Source organism: Acomys minous (genome assembly GCF_964271855.1).
Source record: "Acomys minous genome assembly, chromosome: 17".
Lineage (NCBI taxonomy): Eukaryota > Metazoa > Chordata > Mammalia > Rodentia > Muridae > Acomys > Acomys minous.
Window position 1 is genome coordinate 71203028 of NC_140500.1, and position 19041 is coordinate 71222068.

At 54.0% G+C, this 19041-nt stretch overlaps 1 protein-coding gene across 1 annotated transcript in view; it reads left to right on the plus strand.

The window, feature by feature from the left end:
• Positions 1-19041, plus strand: part of USP39 (ubiquitin specific peptidase 39) — a 31654-nt gene that overhangs the window by 5240 nt on the left and 7373 nt on the right. The window contains exons 5-9 of the mRNA XM_084766887.1: positions 406-558; positions 1330-1555; positions 5059-5136; positions 18008-18075; positions 18773-18961. Coding sequence (XP_084623013.1) covers positions 406-558; positions 1330-1555; positions 5059-5136; positions 18008-18075; positions 18773-18961 — 714 coding nt within the window. The remainder of the gene's footprint in view (positions 1-405; positions 559-1329; positions 1556-5058; positions 5137-18007; positions 18076-18772; positions 18962-19041) is intronic.

Below are 19041 nucleotides of genomic sequence, written 5' to 3' on the forward strand. Positions count from 1 at the left end.
GAAATAAATTCAAGGTTTCAGAGTCAGTTCATGGCGATAACACTGTGACCAGGAAGACTCCATTCCTGCCCTCACGGTCCTGGGAAGGTCTGAACCCTGCTCCTGACAGGGATCCCTCACTGGAGCCTCGGGCTGTGCTGTCCTGAGGATCCTGTGGTTGCTCACAGTCATTGATTGTGAAGTTGACCAAGCTGCAGGCCTGAAGACCACAGGAATTCAGTGGTCCAGGTCTGCAGATGAGCATTATGGAGGACTTGCTCTGTTATCTTGGTCCTCATCCCTTGTGGCTGGGGTCCCAGGGTGTGTAGTGGGGCACTCAACGACCAGGGCTTTTTTATTTGTGGTAGAAATTGCTGCTCTGAGCATATCTTGTATGTTTACCACAACTTTTCTTTTGCTTGGCAGTATGTGTTGAAGCCTACTTTCACAAAGCAGCAAATTGCAAACTTGGACAAGCAAGCCAAATTGTCTCGGGCATATGATGGCACCACTTACCTGCCAGGGATTGTGGGACTGAACAATATAAAAGCCAACGACTATGCAAATGCTGTGCTGCAGGTAGGTCAAGAAAGACCACCGGGGAGGAAAGAGTTACTGGAAGCAAGGTGAGGGTCGCCAGGGTCAGAGAGTGCGGTCACAAGGTCTGGCTAAGACTCCCCTTCAGCAGCCAGTAGCACATGCCTCTCTGGTCAAGGGGGTGGCTCCTACATGCTGAGGGCTTTCTCAGCTTCTAGGTTATGGCTCCTGCAGTTTCCAGGTAATAAAAGGTGGACTCTGTTACTAGGCAATGCCAAAGTGAAGCATGCTGGTTGTGTTCCAATTTCTTTTCCTCTCCCCCTCCCTTCCTTCCTTTCTATGTACATGTGTACCATGTGGGCTTGTGCATGTGTGAGTGCAGGGACCTGTGGGGTCCATAGGAAGGAGCTGGATGCCGAAATCTAGAGTTAGAGGCAGTTCTGGTTTCTCTGTGTAGTCTTGGCTGTCCTGGACTCGCTCTGTAGACCAGGCTGGCCTCGAACTCACAGCGATCCGCCTGCCTCTGCCTCCCGAGTGCTGGGATTAAAGGCGTGCGCCACCACGCCCGGCTTGTGCTTGGCTTTTAAAGTCCTTCATAGTATACACATTCACGAAGGGTTTGTTGATGTTTATTTCATGTGACTCAGTAAAGAACATATTTCTGAGCTCTGGCAGCATTTTCTGAGGGTCAGTTTCTTTTGGACTTCTCAGGCCACCCTAGGCCTGTCCCAGGCTTTATCTGATGTTCGCTGGAACGCTTGGTCCCAGCGGTCCTGCAGGGGGCTTTGTGTTAACTGGAGTGCTTATTTCCAGGCTCTGTCTAATGTTCCTCCTCTTCGGAACTACTTCCTGGAGGAAGACAATTATAAGAACATCAAGCGCCCTCCTGGGGACATCATGTTCTTGCTGGTTCAGCGTTTTGGAGAGCTGATGAGAAAGCTCTGGAACCCCCGAAACTTCAAGGCACATGTTTCCCCTCATGAGATGCTCCAGGCTGTCGTCCTTTGCAGCAAGAAGACTTTCCAGATCACCAAACAAGGTGAGACACATCACCCGCATCTCTCTGACTGGAAGGCAGCATGTCAAGACTGGTGGGCATTTGCTTCCACTCTGCAGTGAATCCTCACAGGACCTGAGGGGACTGCTGCATGGATGGTGGCTCAGGTCCTTCAACCTTCGCTCATCAGTGGGTCCTGTGCAGAGAGACCAAAGAGCGCAGCTGAATGAGTATAAACACTGTTTCATCTGGCAAAGTAACGGTATTGCTTATGGGGAAGCATGGGCAAGCGCCTGTTGCTAACAAGCAGCCGCCTGCTGCCTGGGTTGTCCTATACTTTCCTGCCGATTTTTACAGTTGTAGGGATGAGGAATGTAATCATTTTCTTCCGGGAGCTCTCGGCTAATGGGGAAGGAAATTGTACAGGAAGGTAATCAGAGGGTGTTAAGTGCCGTGAGAGCAGAAAGCAGTCTCCAACTTGTGGGAGCTTGGAGCAAAGGCCCAGCTGAGCCATGGGAAGAGTCCTGAGTGAGGGAGAAGGCAAGAAGGCGTACTGGTGATTGGTGTGTGGTTAGGCAGGCATGGCAGTGTCAGTGTATCGTTTGGGATACACAACAGTCTGGCACAAAGAGTAAGTAGTCTTTTCTTGGATTCCAGAGTCAGTAGAGAGCCAGAGTACTAGCAAGGAAGGAAGATTTTCAGTTTATGTGTCTTTCTAAGCAGATCGCATTATATCTTAATAAGGTTAAGAGTCAGTTAATGGTTTCAAATGTGTGATGTCAGATCTGTGTTTAAGAAACGTTATTCTAGCTAGATGTGGTGGCGCACGCCTGTAATCCCAGCACTCGGGAGGCAGAGGCAGGTGGATCGCTGTGAGTTCGAGGCCAGCCTGGTCTACATAGTGAGTCCTGGACAGCCAAGACTACAAGAGAAACAAACCCTGTCTTGAAAAACAAAAAAAAAAGAGCCGGGCGTGGTGGTGCATGCCTTTGATCCCAGCACTCGGGAGGTAGAGGCAGGCAGATCGCTGTGAGTTCAAGGCCAGCCTGGTCTACAAAGTGAGTCCAGGACAGACAAGGCTACACAGAGAAACCCTGTCTCGAAAAACCAAAAAAAAAAAAAAAAAAGAAGGAAAAGAAAAGAACCGTTATTCTGAGCTGGGCATGGTGGTGCATGCATATAATCCAAGCACCTAGGGTGGAGACAGGAGTTCAGGTCATAATCTCTTTTTCCCAAGAATCCAAAACCAAAACCAAACAAAACTCCATTATTCTTGTAGAGGAATATTTACATAGAGGGACAGTTCAGTGGCTTGCTTTTTTAAAATTTTTATTATTTTTTTGTGTGTTTCGCCTATATGTGTAAATCTGTGTACCTGGTACCTGAGGAGACCAGAAGAGGGTGTCAGATACCCCACAAACTCGAATTCAGACAGTTGTTAGCTGTCACGTGGGTGCTGGAAACAAACCCATGTTCCTCTGAAAGAGCAGCAAGTGATGTAAATGGATGAGCCACCTCTCCAGCCACTTCTACTCCACACAAGACAGGGTCTCACCGTGCAGCCCTGGCTGCCCTAGAACTTGCTATGTAGACCAGAAAGGCTTAGAACTCACAGACCGCCACCTGCCTCTGTAGCCTACGCACTGGAAAGAAAGGCTTGTGCCACATGCTTGTCTAGTAGTGGCTTTCAGATTCTCAGGTTGGAGGCTAGCCTGGTCTACACAGCAAGTCCAGGACAGCCAGGGCTACACAGGGAAACCCTGCCTCAAAAAAACAAAAAAGAAAATCAACCAAACAAACAAAAACCCCCACCAGATTCTCAGGTACTTAAGGAAAGGCGCAGTAGTGCATGATGAGGCAAGTAGATAGAAGCTGACACCCCTGGGGTTAGGGTCTGGGGGGTAACAATAAAATACACATGGGAATGGGCAATGTATGTTGGTCAGAACCCCATGATTTATTCTCAGATGAGCAGACGTTACTAAGACATTTGAGCATGGTGTTTGGTAGTTTGTAACAAGGCCAGTAACACCTTACTCTTCTGAACAGGGCAACAGCTACCTCATGTGCAACATCTCGATTTGTAAAGTCATTTCTTCCTTCCTTCCTTCCTTCCTTTCTTTCTTTTTCCTGAGTCAGGGTTTCTTTGTGTTAGCCTTGGCTGTCCTGAACTCACTTTGTAGACCAGGCTGACCTCGAACTCACAGCTATCCACCTGCCTCTGCTTCCCTAGTGCTGGGATTAAAGATGTGTGCTACCACACCCAGTTCGTAAAGTCATTTTGTTTCTGGACCAACTCTGAAGTCTGTTTTGTTTTGGTTTTGAGACAGGCTTTCACTGTATAGCCTTGGCTGTCTTAGACTCGCTTTGTAGACCAGGCAAACTCACAGCAATCTGCCTGCCTCTGCACTCCTGAGTGCTGGGATTACAGGTGTGTGCCACTGTGCCCAGCTTGTTTTGATTTTTTTTTTTAAGGTTTGTTTTTTAATGTTTGTGTGTCGGGGTGGGGGTATGTGTGTACTTGTTCCGGTGTTCATGGATTCTAGAAGAGGGTGTTAGGTCCCCTCAAGCTGGAGTCACAGGCAGTTACGAGCTGCCCACTGTGGATGCTGGGAATGAACACAGGTCCTCTGTACAGCAGTGATCTTAAGTTTTTATGTCACGGCAGCAGCAAGATATGATATTTTGGTAAGGAACTTTATTTTGTGTGCCGCGGATGGTAGAATCTGTCAGCCTTTTAGCTTTTGAGAGCTTTGCAAAGTCAAAGCGTGATTGGTTAGAGAGTTGCAGGAAAATCTTAACCCTGAGAATAAACTTACGCTTACCTAGTTGCTTTGGTCGTAGCCACAGTTTGTGTTGTCATTTAAGCAGTTTCCTCAGTGTCTGAGACCTGGGTGTGTGGGTGTATGGAGAAGTCCCTGTGTGGCCACTGTGATTAAGCCGAGCATTGTGTGTGGAGGGGCGTAGTTGTGTACAGGTGTCAGGCCTTCGGAATCAGGGAGATGCACTTAAGGAAGGCTGCACAGTCTTACAGGTCTTAATTAGATGAGCAAGGGAAGCAAATGGAGACAGACATTTGGTAAGGAAGTAGCCATTATCCCAGAAATGCTTGAGAGGCAGGCACTTCGTCTCCTCTTATGCACGCATCATGGTCCAGGAATGTTGCTTGTTCCCAGGATCCTTTGCTTTACAATGTGTATAGATGCCTTTTTAGTATTAGCACTAGAAGTCACAAGAGTCTTTCCGAGATAGTGAAGGGAGAAAGTCAGAGCAGCTCCTGAGAAGTGGGTGTTACAGGTCTTCACTCATTGTTATCACAGGAGATGAGACGTATTCTGGGACAAAATGACAGGGTCATCAAAGTACAGAGACAGAGAGAGAGACTGAAGACTGAGCTTGCTTGAGGAGTGCAGTGTTTGTGGTCAGGCAGAGGAGGATGCAAGGGTGTGGTGTGTGTGGCTGGAGAGGATGAGGAGGCCAGCCAGTGCACGGTGGGCTCCCTCCCTGTCTCCGAGCTTCAGCATGCTCCTCTCTTTTTTCCCCAGGGGATGGAGTGGACTTCCTGTCTTGGTTTCTGAATGCTCTGCACTCGGCTCTGGGTGGCACCAAGAAGAAGAAAAAGAGTAAGTCATGATGCTTGTCAAAAAAGAGCCCTATTCTCCCTCTCTCCCTCGCCCCCCCCCTCTCTTTCTCTTTCTCTCTCTTCTAAAAAAAACTTTACAACTTTTTTTTTATTTTTTTGAGGCAGGTGAAGTTAGTTTGTATTATACTGCCTCACCATTTTGAGACAGCATCTTGCTTGAGTCCAGGCCGTCCTGGAACTCAGGTTCTTCCTGTCTCAGTTTCCTCCATGCTGCAATGACTGTGAACACTTGATCCTTCTGCTTCCACCTCCCAAATGTCGGCATTGCAGGCACGTGACCTTAGGCTGTAGCAGGCCTGTGGGCATTGTATGCACGTGTCCTTAGGCTGTAGCCGGCCTGTGGGCATTGTATGCACGTGTCCTTAGGCTGTAGCAGGCCTGTGGGCATTGTATGCACGTGTCCTTAGGCTGTAGCAGGCCTGTGGGCATTGTAGGCACGTGTCCTTAGGCTGTAGCAGGCCTGTGGGCATTGTAGGCACGTGTCCTTAGGCTGTAGCAGGCCTGTGGACATTGTATGCACGTGTCCTTAGGCTGTAGCCGGCCTGTGGGCATTGTATGCACGTGTCCTTAGGCTGTCGTAGGCCTGTGGGCATTGTATGCACGTGTCCTTAGGCTGTAGCCGGCCTGTGGGCATTGTATGCACGTGTCCTTAGGCTGTAGCCGGCCTGTGGGCATTGTATGCACGTGTCCTTAGGCTGTCGTAGGCCTGTGGACATTGTATTCACGTGTCCTTAGGCTGTAGCAGGCCTGTGGGCATTGTATGCACGTGTCCTTAGGCTGTAGCCGGCCTGTGGGCATTGTATGCACGTGTCCTTAGGCTGTAGCAGGCCTGTGGGCATGGTAAGCACGTGTCCTTAGGCTGTCGTAGGCCTGTGGGCATTGTATGCACGTGTCCTTAGGCTGTAGCAGGCCTGTGGGCATTGTATGCACGTGTCCTTAGGCTGTAGCCGGCCTGTGGGCATTGTATGCACGTGTCCTTAGGCTGTAGCTGGCCTGTGGGCATTGTATGCACGTGTCCTTAGGCTGTAGCCGGCCTGTGGGCATTGTATGCACGTGTCCTTAGGCTGTCGTAGGCCTGTGGACATTGTAGGCACGTGTCCTTAGGCTGTAGCCGGCCTGTGGGCATTGTAGGCACGTGTCCTTAGGCTGTAGCCGGCCTGTGGGCATTGTAGGCACGTGTCCTTAGGCTGTAGCAGGCCTGTGGGCATTGTAGGCACGTGTCGTTAGGCTGTAGCAGGCCTGTGGGCATTGTAGGCACGTGTCGTTAGGCTGTAGTAGGCCTGTGGGCATTGTATGCACGTGTCCTTAGGCTGTAGCAGGCCTGTGGGCATTGTAGGCACGTGTCCTTAGGCTGTAGCCGGCCTGTGGGCATTGTAGGCACGTGTCCTTAGGCTGTAGCAGGCCTGTGGGCATTGTAGGCACGTGTCGTTAGGCTGTAGCAGGCCTGTGGGCATTGTAGGCACGTGTCCTTAGGCTGTAGTAGGCCTGTGGGCATTGTATGCACGTGTCCTTAGGCTGTAGCCGGCCTGTGGGCATTGTAGGCACGTGTCCTTAGGCTGTAGCCGGCCTGTGGGCATTGTAGGCACGTGTCGTTAGGCTGTAGCAGGCCTGTGGGCATTGTAGGCACGTGTCGTTAGGCTGTAGTAGGCCTGTGGGCATTGTATGCACGTGTCCTTAGGCTGTAGCAGGCCTGTGGGCATTGTATGCACGTGTCATTAGGCTGTAGCAGGCCTGTGGGCATTGTAGGCACGTGTCCTTAGGCTGTAGCCGGCCTGTGGGCATTGTAGGCACGTGTCCTTAGGCTGTAGCCGGCCTGTGGGCATTGTAGGCACGTGTCCTTAGGCTGTAGCAGGCCTGTGGGCATTGTAGGCACGTGTCGTTAGGCTGTAGCAGGCCTGTGGGCATTGTAGGCACGTGTCGTTAGGCTGTAGTAGGCCTGTGGGCATTGTATGCACGTGTCCTTAGGCTGTAGCAGGCCTGTGGGCATTGTAGGCACGTGTCCTTAGGCTGTAGCCGGCCTGTGGGCATTGTAGGCACGTGTCCTTAGGCTGTAGCCGGCCTGTGGGCATTGTAGGCACGTGTCGTTAGGCTGTAGCAGGCCTGTGGGCATTGTAGGCACGTGTCCTTAGGCTGTAGCAGGCCTGTGGGCATTGTATGCACGTGTCCTTAGGCTGTAGCCGGCCTGTGGGCATTGTAGGCACGTGTCCTTAGGCTGTAGCCGGCCTGTGGGCATTGTAGGCACGTGTCGTTAGGCTGTAGCAGGCCTGTGGGCATTGTAGGCACGTGTCGTTAGGCTGTAGTAGGCCTGTGGGCATTGTATGCACGTGTCCTTAGGCTGTAGCAGGCCTGTGGGCATTGTATGCACGTGTCATTAGGCTGTAGCAGGCCTGTGGGCATTGTAGGCACGTGTCGTTAGGCTGTAGTAGGCCTGTGGGCATTGTATGCACGTGTCCTTAGGCTGTAGCAGGCCTGTGGGCATTGTATGCACGTGTCATTAGGCTGTAGCAGGCCTGTGGGCATTGTAGGCACGTGTCCTTAGGCTGTAGCAGGCCTGTGGGCATTGTAGGCATGTGTCCTTAGGCTGTAGCAGACATTGTAGGCACGTGTCTTTAGGCTGTAGCAGGCCTGTGGGCATTGTAGGCACGTGTCCTTAGGCTGTAGCAGGCCTGTGGGCATGGTAAGCACGTGTCGTTAGGCTGTAGCAGGCCTGTGGGCATTGTAGGCACGTGTCCTTAGGCTGTAGCAGGCCTGTGGGCATTGTATGCACGTGTCCTTAGGCTGTAGCAGGCCTGTGGGCATTGTATGCACGTGTCCTTAGGCTGTAGCAGGCCTGTGGGCATTGTATGCACGTGTCCTTAGGCTGTAGCAGGCCTGTGGGCATTGTAGGCACGTGTCCTTAGGCTGTAGCAGGCCTGTGGGCATTGTATGCACGTGTCATTAGGCTGTAGCAGGCCTGTGGGCATTGTAGGCACGTGTCCTTAGGCTGTAGCCGGCCTGTGGGCATTGTAGGCACGTGTCCTTAGGCTGTAGCCGGCCTGTGGGCATTGTAGGCACGTGTCCTTAGGCTGTAGCAGGCCTGTGGGCATTGTAGGCACGTGTCGTTAGGCTGTAGCAGGCCTGTGGGCATTGTAGGCACGTGTCGTTAGGCTGTAGTAGGCCTGTGGGCATTGTATGCACGTGTCCTTAGGCTGTAGCAGGCCTGTGGGCATTGTAGGCACGTGTCCTTAGGCTGTAGCCGGCCTGTGGGCATTGTAGGCACGTGTCCTTAGGCTGTAGCCGGCCTGTGGGCATTGTAGGCACGTGTCGTTAGGCTGTAGCAGGCCTGTGGGCATTGTAGGCACGTGTCCTTAGGCTGTAGCAGGCCTGTGGGCATTGTATGCACGTGTCCTTAGGCTGTAGCCGGCCTGTGGGCATTGTAGGCACGTGTCCTTAGGCTGTAGCCGGCCTGTGGGCATTGTAGGCACGTGTCGTTAGGCTGTAGCAGGCCTGTGGGCATTGTAGGCACGTGTCGTTAGGCTGTAGTAGGCCTGTGGGCATTGTATGCACGTGTCCTTAGGCTGTAGCAGGCCTGTGGGCATTGTAGGCACGTGTCCTTAGGCTGTAGCCGGCCTGTGGGCATTGTAGGCACGTGTCCTTAGGCTGTAGCCGGCCTGTGGGCATTGTAGGCACGTGTCGTTAGGCTGTAGCAGGCCTGTGGGCATTGTAGGCACGTGTCCTTAGGCTGTAGCAGGCCTGTGGGCATTGTATGCACGTGTCCTTAGGCTGTAGCCGGCCTGTGGGCATTGTAGGCACGTGTCCTTAGGCTGTAGCCGGCCTGTGGGCATTGTAGGCACGTGTCGTTAGGCTGTAGCAGGCCTGTGGGCATTGTAGGCACGTGTCGTTAGGCTGTAGTAGGCCTGTGGGCATTGTATGCACGTGTCCTTAGGCTGTAGCAGGCCTGTGGGCATTGTATGCACGTGTCATTAGGCTGTAGCAGGCCTGTGGGCATTGTAGGCACGTGTCGTTAGGCTGTAGTAGGCCTGTGGGCATTGTATGCACGTGTCCTTAGGCTGTAGCAGGCCTGTGGGCATTGTATGCACGTGTCATTAGGCTGTAGCAGGCCTGTGGGCATTGTAGGCACGTGTCCTTAGGCTGTAGCAGGCCTGTGGGCATTGTAGGCATGTGTCCTTAGGCTGTAGCAGACATTGTAGGCACGTGTCTTTAGGCTGTAGCAGGCCTGTGGGCATTGTAGGCACGTGTCCTTAGGCTGTAGCAGGCCTGTGGGCATGGTAAGCACGTGTCGTTAGGCTGTAGCAGGCCTGTGGGCATTGTAGGCACGTGTCCTTAGGCTGTAGCAGGCCTGTGGGCATTGTATGCACGTGTCCTTAGGCTGTAGCAGGCCTGTGGGCATTGTATGCACGTGTCCTTAGGCTGTAGCAGGCCTGTGGGCATTGTATGCACGTGTCCTTAGGCTGTAGCAGGCCTGTGGGCATTGTAGGCACGTGTCCTTAGGCTGTAGCAGGCCTGTGGGCATTGTAGGCACGTGTCGTTAGGCTGTAGCAGGCCTGTGGGCATTGTAGGCACGTGGCGTTAGGCTGTAGCAGGCCTGTGGGCATGGTAAGCACGTGTCCTTAGGCTGTAGCAGGCCTGTGGGCATTGTAGGCAAGTGTCGTTAGGCTGTAGCAGGCCTATGGGCATTGTAGGCACGTGTCGTTAGGCTGTAGCAGGCCTGTGGGCATTGTATGCACGTGTCCTTAGGCTGTAGCAGGCCTGTGGGCATTGTATGCACGTGTCCTTAGGCTGTAGCAGGCCTGTGGGCATTGTAGGCACGTGTCATTAGGCTGTAGCAGGCCTGTGGGCATTGTATGCACGTGTCCTTAGGCTGTAGCAGGCCTGTGGGCATTGTAGGCACGTGTCCTTAGGCTGTAGCCGGCCTGTGGGCATTGTATGCACGTGTCCTTAGGCTGTCGTAGGCCTGTGGACATTGTATTCACGTGTCCTTAGGCTGTAGCAGGCCTGTGGGCATTGTATGCACGTGTCCTTAGGCTGTAGCCGGCCTGTGGGCATTGTATGCACGTGTCCTTAGGCTGTAGCAGGCCTGTGGGCATGGTAAGCACGTGTCCTTAGGCTGTCGTAGGCCTGTGGGCATTGTATGCACGTGTCCTTAGGCTGTAGCAGGCCTGTGGGCATTGTATGCACGTGTCCTTAGGCTGTAGCCGGCCTGTGGGCATTGTATGCACGTGTCCTTAGGCTGTAGCTGGCCTGTGGGCATTGTATGCACGTGTCCTTAGGCTGTAGCCGGCCTGTGGGCATTGTATGCACGTGTCCTTAGGCTGTCGTAGGCCTGTGGACATTGTAGGCACGTGTCCTTAGGCTGTAGCCGGCCTGTGGGCATTGTAGGCACGTGTCCTTAGGCTGTAGCCGGCCTGTGGGCATTGTAGGCACGTGTCCTTAGGCTGTAGCAGGCCTGTGGGCATTGTAGGCCCGTGTCGTTAGGCTGTAGCAGGCCTGTGGGCATTGTATGCACGTGTCCTTAGGCTGTAGCCGGCCTGTGGGCATTGTAGGCACGTGTCCTTAGGCTGTAGCCGGCCTGTGGGCATTGTAGGCACGTGTCCTTAGGCTGTAGCCGGCCTGTGGGCATTGTAGGCCCGTGTCGTTAGGCTGTAGCAGGCCTGTGGGCATTGTATGCACGTGTCCTTAGGCTGTAGCCGGCCTGTGGGCATTGTAGGCACGTGTCCTTAGGCTGTAGCAGGCCTGTGGGCATTGTATGCACGTGTCCTTAGGCTGTAGCCGGCCTGTGGGCATTGTAGGCACGTGTCCTTAGGCTGTAGCCGGCCTGTGGGCATTGTAGGCACGTGTCGTTAGGCTGTAGCAGGCCTGTGGGCATTGTAGGCACGTGTCGTTAGGCTGTAGCAGGCCTGTGGGCATTGTATGCACGTGTCCTTAGGCTGTAGCAGGCCTGTGGGCATTGTAGGCACGTGTCCTTAGGCTGTAGCCGGCCTGTGGGCATTGTAGGCACGTGTCCTTAGGCTGTAGCAGGCCTGTGGGCATTGTAGGCACGTGTCCTTAGGCTGTAGTAGGCCTGTGGGCATTGTATGCACGTGTCCTTAGGCTGTAGCCGGCCTGTGGGCATTGTAGGCACGTGTCCTTAGGCTGTAGCCGGCCTGTGGGCATTGTAGGCACGTGTCCTTAGGCTGTAGTAGGCCTGTGGGCATTGTATGCACGTGTCCTTAGGCTGTAGCCGGCCTGTGGGCATTGTATGCACGTGTCCTTAGGCTGTAGCCGGCCTGTGGGCATTGTAGGCACGTGTCCTTAGGCTGTAGCCGGCCTGTGGGCATTGTAGGCACGTGTCGTTAGGCTGTAGCAGGCCTGTGGGCATTGTAGGCACGTGTCGTTAGGCTGTAGTAGGCCTGTGGGCATTGTATGCACGTGTCCTTAGGCTGTAGCAGGCCTGTGGGCATTGTATGCACGTGTCATTAGGCTGTAGCAGGCCTGTGGGCATTGTAGGCACGTGTCGTTAGGCTGTAGTAGGCCTGTGGGCATTGTATGCACGTGTCCTTAGGCTGTAGCAGGCCTGTGGGCATTGTATGCACGTGTCATTAGGCTGTAGCAGGCCTGTGGGCATTGTAGGCACGTGTCGTTAGGCTGTAGCAGGCCTGTGGGCATTGTAGGCATGTGTCCTTAGGCTGTAGCAGACATTGTAGGCACGTGTCGTTAGGCTGTAGCAGGCCTGTGGGCATTGTAGGCACGTGTCCTTAGGCTGTAGCAGGCCTGTGGGCATTGTATGCACGTGTCCTTAGGCTGTAGCAGGCCTGTGGGCATTGTATGCACGTGTCCTTAGGCTGTAGCAGGCCTGTGGGCATTGTATGCACGTGTCCTTAGGCTGTAGCAGGCCTGTGGGCATTGTAGGCACGTGTCCTTAGGCTGTAGCAGGCCTGTGGGCATTGTAGGCACGTGTCGTTAGGCTGTAGCAGGCCTGTGGGCATTGTAGGCACGTGTCGTTAGGCTGTAGCAGGCCTGTGGGCATGGTAAGCACGTGTCCTTAGGCTGTAGCAGGCCTGTGGGCATTGTAGGCAAGTGTCGTTAGGCTGTAGCAGGCCTATGGGCATTGTAGGCACGTGTCGTTAGGCTGTAGCAGGCCTGTGGGCATTGTATGCACGTGTCATTAGGCTGTAGCAGGCCTGTGGGCATTGTATGCACGTGTCCTTAGGCTGTAGCAGGCCTGTGGGCATTGTAGGCACGTGTCATTAGGCTGTAGCAGGCCTGTGGGCATTGCAGGCACGTGTCCTTAGGCTGTAGCAGGCCTGTGGGCATTGTATGCACATGTCATTAGGCTGTAGCAGGCCTGTGGGCATTGTATGCAAGTGTCATTAGGCTGTAGCCGGCCTGTGGGCATTGTATGCACGTGTCATTAGGCTGTAGCAGACATTGTAGGCACGTGTCGTTAGGCTGTAGCCGGCCTGTGGGCATTGTATGCACGTGTCCTTAGGCTGTAGCAGGCCTGTGGGCATTGTATGCTCGTGTCATTAGGCTGTAGCAGGCCTGTGGGCATTGTATGCACGTGTCATTAGGCTGTAGCAGGCCTGTGGGCATTGTAGGCACGTGTCCTTAGCCTGTAGCCGGCCTGTGGGCATTGTATGCACGTGTCCTTAGGCTGTAGCAGGCCTGTGGGCATTGTATGCACGTGTCATTAGGCTGTAGCAGGCCTGTGGGCATTGTAGGCACGTGTCCTTAGGCTGTAGCAGGCCTGTGGGCATTGTAGGCACGTGTCATTAGGCTGTAGCAGACATTGTAGGCACGTGTCATTAGGCTGTAGCAGGCCTGTGGGCATTGTAGGCACGTGTCTTTAGGCTGTAGCAGGCCTGTGGGCATGGTAAGCACGTGTCCTTAGGCTGTAGCAGGCCTGTGGGCATTGTAGGCACGTGTCCTTAGGATGTAGTAGGCCTGTGGGCATTGCAGGCACGTGTCCTTAGGCTGTAGCAGGCCTGTGGGCATTGTAGGCACGTGTCCTTAGGCTGTAGCAGGCCTGTGGGCATTGTAGGCACGTGTCTTTAGGCTGTAGCAGGCCTGTGGGCATGGTAAGCAGGTGTCCTTAGGCTGTAGCAGGCCTGTGGGCATTGTAGGCACGTGTCCTTAGGCTGTAGTAGGCCTGTGGGCATTGCAGGCACGTGTCCTTAGGCTGTAGCAGGCCTGTGGGCATTGTATGCACGTGTCCTTAGGCTGTAGCAGGCCTGTGGGCATTGTATGCACGTGTCATTAGGCTGTAGCAGGCCTGTGGGCATTGTAGGCACGTGTCCTTAGGCTGTAGCCGGCCTGTGGGCATTGTAGGCACGTGTCCTTAGGCTGTAGCAGGCCTGTGGGCATTGTAGGCCCGTGTCGTTAGGCTGTAGCAGGCCTGTGGGCATTGTATGCACGTGTCCTTAGGCTGTAGCCGGCCTGTGGGCATTGTAGGCACGTGTCCTTAGGCTGTAGCCGGCCTGTGGGCATTGTAGGCACGTGTCCTTAGGCTGTAGCCGGCCTGTGGGCATTGTAGGCCCGTGTCGTTAGGCTGTAGCAGGCCTGTGGGCATTGTATGCACGTGTCCTTAGGCTGTAGCCGGCCTGTGGGCATTGTAGGCACGTGTCCTTAGGCTGTAGCAGGCCTGTGGGCATTGTATGCACGTGTCCTTAGGCTGTAGCCGGCCTGTGGGCATTGTAGGCACGTGTCCTTAGGCTGTAGCCGGCCTGTGGGCATTGTAGGCACGTGTCGTTAGGCTGTAGCAGGCCTGTGGGCATTGTAGGCACGTGTCGTTAGGCTGTAGTAGGCCTGTGGGCATTGTATGCACGTGTCCTTAGGCTGTAGCAGGCCTGTGGGCATTGTAGGCACGTGTCCTTAGGCTGTAGCCGGCCTGTGGGCATTGTAGGCACATGTCCTTAGGCTGTAGCAGGCCTGTGGGCATTGTAGGCACGTGTCCTTAGGCTGTAGTAGGCCTGTGGGCATTGTATGCACGTGTCCTTAGGCTGTAGCCGGCCTGTGGGCATTGTAGGCACGTGTCCTTAGGCTGTAGCCGGCCTGTGGGCATTGTAGGCACGTGTCGTTAGGCTGTAGCAGGCCTGTGGGCATTGTAGGCACGTGTCGTTAGGCTGTAGTAGGCCTGTGGGCATTGTATGCACGTGTCCTTAGGCTGTAGCAGGCCTGTGGGCATTGTATGCACGTGTCCTTAGGATGTAGTAGGCCTGTGGGCATTGCAGGCACGTGTCCTTAGGCTTTAGCAGGCCTGTGGGCATTGTAGGCACGTGTCCTTAGGCTGTAGCAGGCCTGTGGGCATTGTAGGCACGTGTCTTTAGGCTGTAGCAGGCCTGTGGGCATGGTAAGCAGGTGTCCTTAGGCTGTAGCAGGCCTGTGGGCATTGTAGGCACGTGTCCTTAGGCTGTAGTAGGCCTGTGGGCATTGCAGGCACGTGTCCTTAGGCTGTAGCAGGCCTGTGGGCATTGTATGCACGTGTCCTTAGGCTGTAGCAGGCCTGTGGGCATTGTATGCACGTGTCATTAGGCTGTAGCAGGCCTGTGGGCATTGTATGCACGTGTCATTAGGCTGTAGCAGGCCTGTGGGCATTGTATGGACGTGTCCTTAGCCTGTAGCCGGCCTGTGGGCATTGTATGCACGTGTCCTTAGGCTGTAGCAGGCCTGTGGGCATTGTATGCACGTGTCATTAGGCTGTAGCAGGCCTGTGGGCATTGTAGGCACGTGTCCTTAGGCTGTAGCAGGCCTGTGGGCATTGTAGGCACGTGTCATTAGGCTGTAGCAGACATTGTAGGCACGTGTCATTAGGCTGTAGCAGACATTGTAGGCACGTGTCGTTAGGCTGTAGCCGGCCTGTGGGCATTGTATGCACGTGTCCTTAGGCTGTAGCAGGCCTGTGGGCATTGTATGCACGTGTCATTAGGCTGTAGCAGGCCTGTGGGCATTGTATGCACGTGTCCTTAGGCTGTAGCAGGCCTGTGGGCATTGTATGGACGTGTCCTTAGCCTGTAGCCGGCCTGTGGGCATTGTATGCACGTGTCCTTAGGCTGTAGCAGGCCTGTGGGCATTGTAGGCACGTGTCCTTAGGCTGTAGCAGGCCTGTGGGCATTGTATGCACGTGTCCTTAGGCTGTAGCCGGCCTGTGGACATTGTATGCACGTGTCCTTAGGCTGTAGCAGGCCTGTGGGCATTGTATGCACGTGTCCTTAGGCTGTAGCAGGCCTGTGGGCATTGTAGGCACGTGTCCTTAGGCTGTAGCAGGCCTGTGGGCATTGTAGGCACGTGTCCTTAGGCTGTAGCAGGCCTGTGGACATTGTATGCACGTGTCCTTAGGCTGTCGTAGGCCTGTGGGCATCGTATGCACGTGTCCTTAGGCTGTCGCAGGCCTGTGGGCATTGTAGGCACGTGTTATTAGGCTGTAGCTGGCCTGTGGGCATTGTATGCACGTGTCCTTAGGCTGTCGTAGGCCTGTGGACATTGTAATCACGTGTCCTTAGGCTGTAGCAGGCCTGTGGGCATTGTATGCACGTGTCCTTAGGCTGTAGCCGGCCTGTGGGCATTGTATGCACGTGTCCTTAGGCTGTAGCAGGCCTGTGGGCATGGTAAGCACGTGTCCTTAGGCTGTCGTAGGCCTGTGGGCATTGTATGCACGTGTCCTTAGGCTGTAGCAGGCCTGTGGGCATTGTATGCACGTGTCCTTAGGCTGTAGCCGGCCTGTGGGCATTGTATGCACGTGTCCTTAGGCTGTCGTAGGCCTGTGGACATTGTAGGCACGTGTCCTTAGGCTGTAGCCGGCCTGTGGGCATTGTAGGCATGTGTCCTTAGGCTGTAGCCGGCCTGTGGGCATTGTATGCACGTGTCCTTAGGCTGTAGCAGGCCTGTGGGCATTGTAGGCACGTGTCGTTAGGCTGTAGTAGGCCTGTGGGCATTGTATGCACGTGTCCTTAGGCTGTAGCAGGCCTGTGGGCATTGTAGGCACGTGTCCTTAGGCTGTAGCCGGCCTGTGGGCATTGTAGGCACGTGTCCTTAGGCTGTAGCAGGCCTGTGGGCATTGTAGGCACGTGTCGTTAGGCTGTAGCAGGCCTGTGGGCATTGTAGGCACGTGTCCTTAGGCTGTAGTAGGCCTGTGGGCATTGTATGCACGTGTCCTTAGGCTGTAGCCGGCCTGTGGGCATTGTAGGCACGTGTCCTTAGGCTGTAGCCAGCCTGTGGGCATTGTAGGCACGTGTCCTTAGGCTGTAGCCGGCCTGTGGGCATTGTAGGCACGTGTCGTTAGGCTGTAGCAGGCCTGTGGGCATTGTAGGCACGTGTCGTTAGGCTGTAGTAGGCCTGTGGGCATTGTATGCATGTGTCCTTAGGCTGTAGCAGGCCTGTGGGCATTGTAGGCACGTGTCATTAGGCTGTAGCAGGCCTGTGGGCATTGTAGGCACGTGTCCTTAGGCTGTAGCAGACATTGTAGGCACGTGTCGTTAGGCTGTAGCAGGCCTGTGGGCATTGTATGCACGTGTCATTAGGCTGTAGCAGGCCTGTGGGCATTGTATGGACGTGTCCTTAGCCTGTAGCCGGCCTGTGGGCATTGTATGCACGTGTCCTTAGGCTGTAGCAGGCCTGTGGGCATTGTATGCACGTGTCCTTAGGCTGTAGCAGGCCTGTGGGCATTGTATGCACGTGTCATTAGGCTGTAGCAGGCCTGTGGGCATTGTAGGCACGTGTCCTTAGGCTGTAGCAGGCCTGTGGGCATTGTAGGCACGTGTCATTAGGCTGTAGCAGACATTGTAGGCACGTGTCATTAGGCTGTAGCAGACATTGTAGGCACGTGTCGTTAGGCTGTAGCCGGCCTGTGGGCATTGTATGCACGTGTCCTTAGGCTGTAGCAGGCCTGTGGGCATTGTATGCACGTGTCATTAGGCTGTAGCAGGCCACGTGGGCATTGTAGGCACGTGTCATTAGGCTGTAGTAGGCCTGTGGGCATTGTAGGCACTTGTCGTTAGGCTGTAGCAGGCCTGTGGGCATTGTAGGCACGTGTCCTTAGGCTGTAGCAGGCCTGTGGGCATTGTAGGCACGTGTCATTAGGCTGTAGTAGGCCTGTAGGCATTGTAGGCACTTGTCATTAGGCTGTAGCAGGCCTGTGGGCATTGTAGGCACGTGTCATTAGGCTGTAGCAGGCCTGTGGGCATTGTAGGCACGTGTCGTTAGGCTGTTGTAGGCCTGATCAGATCTTGCTCTGTGGGTTTTGTTAGAATATGGTTATATTCTCAGTTTATTTTTTTCCTAGTTTTGTTTTATTTTTATTTTTTTTAATCTTTGATATGATGGTCTTGGTGCTTAGCCCAGACTGGCTTGGAATTTGTGATCCTCCTGACTCAGCCTCCCAAATGTTGATATTATAAGTATACACTACCATGCCTGGCCTCAGTGTTTTGTTTTGTTTTGTTCGAGACAGGGTTTCTCTGTGTGGCCCTCGCTATCCTGGAACTCACTCTGTAGTCCAGTCTGGCCTCGAACTCAGAGATCCACCTGCCTCCGCCTCCCGAGTGCTGGGATTAAAGGCGTGCGCCACCACCACCACCACACCTGGCTCAGTGGTACTTTAAGCAGAAGTGCCTGGAAGATACTGTGTTAAGTGAAGTAAGGCAGACAGAAGTCATGGCTGTGTTGTCACTGCAGAAGTGATCTTCTGCAGCTGCGAGTGGAATCCTGGGCACCAGTGGCCTGGGCTGGATGGGCGTAGATAGAGAAGGTAGCAGGAGGAGGAGTGTCCATGGTCTCTGACGCAGCAGGGTGGCGGTGACTTGCAGCACTGACTGCTCTTGACTCTCGACATGCTCTCTAGCCTCACAGACTTTGTATTTTCCTTTTTGTTTGTACAGCTATCGTGACTGATGTTTTCCAGGGGTCAATGAGAATTTTCACCAAAAAGCTTCCTCATCCTGATTTGGTGAGTGTCCACAACAGAATTTTAGCCTGATAGATGCTACCTCAGGGGCTTGAGGAAGCACAGGAGCCTAGAGAACGGACATACCGAGTGTACCAACAAGGAAGTTTCTCAAGGCACGTGCTGCGAGGCAGTTCTGGGCTCATCGAGGCAGTGTACTGTCCGCTCCCGAGTTTGTGGCTGGTAGCTGTAGGCTGTGTGGTCTGACTGCTGAGTGGTGCTGGTATGTTTTCCAGAAAGCTCAGCTGACCTTCTGTGTACTCTGAGAACTGTTTAAATAGTCTGTATAGAAATAAAACCTCTCAGAAGGTAGAAAGCAATTTTTTTTCTTTAAAATTGGGCTATAAAGTGACTGCATTTCTAGCACATGTGTCACTCTCCTTGGTTCTCGTTTGCCCCCTCTTCTGTTGCCCCCCCTCCCAGGCCCCCTTCCCAGCAGGCTTCTTCTCCACACACAGTCCCTCCACTTGCTTCGTGTCACACAGGGCCCACTCCCCTTTCTTCCCGGCCTGAAGGGCTCCTCCTGTCCCACGATCCCTGCCTGGTTCCATGAGCACACGCCTGCACACACATGTCAGGTGGTGGTTCTGAACACAGCTGCCTGGCTCTGGATAGGGCAGCTGTGAGCAGGCGTCTTGTCCTCTGGGGACTTGTGTCATGCTCACACTCCTTTCCTCTTCGCTCTTCTCACACACTTCAGCCAGCGGAGGAGAAAGAGCAGCTGCTCCGTAATGACGAGTACCAGGAGACGATGGTGGAGTCCACGTTCATGTACCTGACGCTGGACCTCCCCACCGCCCCGCTCTATAAGGACGAGAAGGAGCAGCTCATCATCCCCCAGGTGCCGCTCTTCAACATCCTGGCCAAGTTCAACGGCATCACCGAGAAGGTAGCCCTGCCCTCTTGCTTTGTTTCTTTCTTATTATGTATACAGTGCTCTGCCTGCTTATATGCTTGCACGCCAGAAGA